The 5,252-nt window shown below is 28.8% G+C and overlaps 1 protein-coding gene across 1 annotated transcript in view; it reads left to right on the forward strand.

The window, feature by feature from the left end:
- Positions 1-3,783: 3,783 nt before the first annotated feature.
- Positions 3,784-5,252, forward strand: part of LOC108688887 — a 4,407-nt gene continuing 2,938 nt past the window's right edge. The window contains exon 1 of the mRNA XM_018195417.1: positions 3,784-3,919. Within this exon, the coding sequence (XP_018050906.1) occupies positions 3,784-3,919 (136 nt within the window). The remainder of the gene's footprint in view (positions 3,920-5,252) is intronic.

Genomic DNA, 5,252 nt, shown 5'->3' on the forward strand with positions numbered 1-5,252 from the left:
ATCCGATTCTAAAATATATTTGTTGTTATATGGGAAATATTAAGCTAATAATAATTTATTAATTTTTCATTTTTCTGTACTTATTAATTTATTTTTAAATAAAAAATTCTTCTGAGGAATTTATTTGATATGAAAAAATTCTTTTAATAAAATAAAACAATTAATAATTGCAATATAATTTGGCACTATATATTATAGAATAAAAATCATTATAGATGAAAGATTTTTCGTATGTTAAATTAGATGCATTTGTCGATTAAATGTTGATTAAAAGTTGTAAAGATTTTGACTTTTACGATCTAAAATAGAAGAGAATGAAGCTGCAAAATATAATATATTCATATAGATAAGAGACTATTTCAGATTATAAGAAGCTAAGTAAAAAATGGACATTACAGGTCAGACATGTCAGATCTATATCGAAGAAAATGCAGCGTATGTTCTCACAAGATTTGAGAGATTTATTGTTCGTTAATAATATCTACAAAGTACTATCGTCTCAACATTTTTTTTAGAGACACTTATAATCATTATTATTAACGCAAGAATATCGTTGTTATTAATTTTATTTTGTTACAAAAAAGGATTTATTTAGCAAGCTTGAATGATAAGAGAAAATAACAAGAAATATAATACAAAGTTAATCCATGATACAAGAAGAGAACAGGATTTCGATGGACGAACTCTTTGCGTTTGGCTTAATGTTTCAAATTCAACAACGTTTTAAATTTAAACAGAGAGAATTTAAGAGAGAAACGTGTTCGCCATAAACATGGGCATGTCGTAAACACTGGCTCCGCACAAATTGGTACGGCCGAATTTGTCGTATCGCACGGATACCCGATGATCCCATTGATAAGTAGCCCACGGAGGCATCGTCGTAGGACCGAAAAAGCAGATCCGATCGATCCTCGAGACGGATCCACCGCGCGATCGCGAAGAGTCTCGTCCGCGCCGCTGGATAACGGTATATAGCAAGAGAGGACCCCCTGTCCTCTCGCTTCCCAAGTGCCAAAGAGAGGGATTGCGAAGGGAGGGAGTACCTATTCTGAAATGTTTACCATTGACAAGGACGGGCTCTTACCGACGACAAGGACGGGACTCGAAGTTGGTCTGACAGAACGAGAGGCAAAAAAAAAGTGCGAGGAGAGGGGAATTTTGCGAGAGGGGGATAACGATGACGATGGCGATGACGACGACGATGACGATGGACACTTGAGGAGGTGACGGGCGAGGACCGATTTGCACGTTTCTCATGACGTGTACCGTACGACTACGCGGATACGTCAATCGAAACTGAGAGAAAAGGGATATTTAATTTGAATCTCTCGCGGAACAGGATGCAAGCAATGAAGGGCGCTTACTTCTGCGTGAATAGGGGTTATTCTTTTTATGGAAAAGATAGTGGCAGGTGGATCTACCGCTTCTGTGAATTCGGAAACGCGTAATTGTTATGCAGCAGCGAATGTGCATTGAAAATCCGGAAGAATAAAATTTTGTTTTTCTTTTACATGGAATAAGTCAGGAAATAGATATATCTGAAACTTTGTTTACATTGTTATGTCGTAGCGTGTAGCGTTTTAATTTTGTGTCTCTTTGATCATGTTTCCGAAATCTCCGGAATCTCCGATTTCTTCTTTCCAAGTATCATTAGTATTCCGAATATACTGAATATTTGTATCTATTTTTCTGTTTTAAATCCGATCATTAAAATACATTTTTTAATACATTTAATACATTTTGAATTTTGAGTTATAAGTTTATGAAAAATTTGCGATAAAATAAAGTGTGACAAAAATTTTACAGATAGATTGTAATCAAACCATTGACAGATAATCTTTGTCCTTTTCATTAATAAATTATTTTTAATTAGAAAAATTGAATTACTTTTAATTTTATTAACTTTTACTTAGTTGAAAATATAATCTATCTTGCAATCTATCTTGCAATTATTATCATCGCAGCATCAATTTAAGAAATAATGAAGTTTGTTTTTATATAAAGTATTCTTATATAAAATTAATGCGTTTGTATAAAAAATAGTGAATATTGATGATATAGTGACTCAATTTAATATATTTTTTAAATACAGGTGAGTAGATTCATTAATTATTATTATGGTTCTGGTTAAATAGTAGATATAAAGAAGTAAAAATATAACTAACGCATTAAAATTAATAAGGAATAGCAATCTTAAAGTTGATAACATATACTCGCTATTATAATATGATTATTTCGCTTAATAATTAGTATTATTATTAGTATTATTAGTATTATTACTCGTTAGCTGTTGAATTATAACTAATTTATTAAATTAACTCTAATAAGCTTATTATTTATATAATAACATAGACTTAAACACGCTTTTGCTGCTTCTTATTAAATTAATTTACTTTCTTATAAATGATTGTAATTTTGTTAAATTTTCTCTATCATAAATAATCTTTAAACGCCTATGGGAACAATGCACTCAACCTAATTCGATCATGCTTATTATTTTCAGAGAAATGAACATAATGTAAAAACATAATGTAATAATTTTTTTTTAAACGTCAGACATAAAAAACATAACGGTATTAAATTGAGTAAATATATGTATCTTTATTAACACAAAGATTATAAGCAATAAAAAAAGCGTTGAAAAAATTATATCAAAAAGGCGTTTAAAGATATTAACAATGTGTCAATATCTTGTTGCAAACATGTGTATATAAATGAAAGATATCTCATACTTTTGTCTTTGATTATCTCAACATGCCTCGAATTCTTTTTTCACATGATCACAAATAAATTTTGTGACGATGTAAATATGCTAAGTCATATATAATTCGTAATTTACACACTATGTTGCGATAGAGTTGCAATGTTAAAAATTACAATGCAATAGAAAGTTAAGATGCTATAGAAATACAGAGTGCAAGATTTTAACAAGTTGCAACAATATTGTTTGCAACAATATTATTTTATTGTTGCAACAAAATATTTTTATAAAGAACAAAATTAAAGACTCGTCTGTAGAATAAATGGAATTTGGATAAACACAAATATTATTCACACAATAATTATTCCAACTTTGTTAAGTACACACAATATTCACGTATCAGAATTAATTTCGATCTCTAACACTTAGATTAATAAACAGATAATTTATAAATTATACTTCTATACAAGAATTAATTTTGGTTGAAGGATACCATAAAAATTGAAATTAATGCTAATACAACCGAAAATATTAGGTGTAGTAAAAAGAAATCCATTATTTTTGCATGAAATTGAATGGAAAAATAATGGATTTCTTTTTACTACACCTAATATATTATATTTGTGAAAAATTATACAACTATATCAATACCCTATTTGTGAACCAATATTGCATGTATCGCACATTTGTCAGTTTGTCTGAATATCCCTGTTTAGACAAGCTAATAAATTTATTTTTAATGTTCTTATTATTATGTTTCCATGTTTGGTATATGGTTAATCACTAGACTAATCATAATATTATGATATATTACTAATACTTAATTATGTAATTATTAAAATAAATTTTTTTATAATTATAGAATTTTTATTAATGTTATAATTTGTTATAGGTCGGCAATAAAGCTACGGGGGAAATTCAACAGGATTTAAAGTATATACTTTAAGTCAAAATCTAGTTTTAATATTGTCAAGTAAAGAAGATCAATAAGAATTATGAAGATTTACAATTACGGAACAGTATATAATATACGTGAACTAAATATATTACAAGATATTCAAACAAGAAAGAACATTGAAATAATGCCTGAAAGATTAGCAGAGAATGCAGTAGTAAACAACAGTGCTGAATTTTACGACAAGAATGTAATGCAAAACGGACCAAATTTAACCCAAATTTCCAGATCGGATATACTCAACAATACGAATTCAACAAACTGTAAATTTATATAATTATTTATATTACACACATTTTATTTATATTATATAATAAATATATCATTTAATAAATATATAATTACGCACGTTTTTATAAATGGAAAAAGCTAGACTGGATAATTTTTCTAAATTGTAAATTTCAAAATGTTGAGGATTTGAGATTTTTACCCAGTCTTAAATATATATGTGCGTAGTCCTAAGATTAATATAATTAATTAATATTATTATTATTTGTGTCTATTGTTTGGATGCACTTTCGTTGCAAATATTTGATCACCTCAATATATAGATTCATTCTAAACGATATCAGTCTCGAATTTCTTTAACTTATATATTTTATATTATTTTATTGTGTATTCTTTAATATATACATTTTTATGTTATATTATTTATTTTGTTATATTATATTTTGTTTGTTTTATTTATTATTTATTTATTTTTTATATCATTTTTATACACATATATTATTTCGTTATTTATCATCATTTAATTATTTATCTTATTCTTTTCTTTTACTTCATGTTAATCATTTTGTGATAGATAAGATATTATGGATAAGATATTATGAACATATTGTGTTCAATAATTTAAAAAAATTTCGGGCATAGGATCAAATATAAAAATCAGAATGATGGCATGAATTAATCTTAATACTGGTCAAGATGAAATATCTCACTGGGTCCCTTCTTCCAGATTTCCCTTTATCTCGCCGATAGTATCGTTCGGTACAAAAATATATTTTTAAACGCAGCAATTTGGTCGACTTACTCGACCGTGGCTGGCTAATGTGCTACTAACCCAGTTAGCCGGAGCAAGTCTTTCTTCTTGAAGAGAGGGATCTGCGCCTACCCGGCATATACACACGTCATGTGTATATACGCACTGACACGTGTTTATGTGTATTGAAGTGGTCGCGTACATGATGCATCCGCATGCGGTCGCGTGTACATGTAAGCAAATGCGAGTGTGACCGTCGGATCGTATCAGCTAGACCTACCTACCTATTCACCATACGAACGTCCACTACTATCATACTTTGCGGCATGCCTCGCTTGCCTCACGGATTTGCTCCTATTCATTTTCTTCTTTTTTCTCCCTTAGCATCCATCTCGAAGAGACATTGGAATTCCCCGTAAATTCTTTTTCTCTCTTTTTAACTCCCTTTTTCTCTTTTAATGTTCGCATGCGTTCTTTAATGAAATTTTTTTTACATCTTTATATCTTTATATACGGAATCTTTTGTTCCCTTCTATTGTTTGTCAGTAATAATTTAATTTTTAATTTAATTTAAATTAAAAAAAATAGTTTAATGATAATATAATGATTATATTATA

The sequence above is a fragment of the Atta colombica genome, unplaced genomic scaffold (assembly GCF_001594045.1).
Source record: "Atta colombica isolate Treedump-2 unplaced genomic scaffold, Acol1.0 scaffold248, whole genome shotgun sequence".
NCBI lineage: Eukaryota > Metazoa > Arthropoda > Insecta > Hymenoptera > Formicidae > Atta > Atta colombica.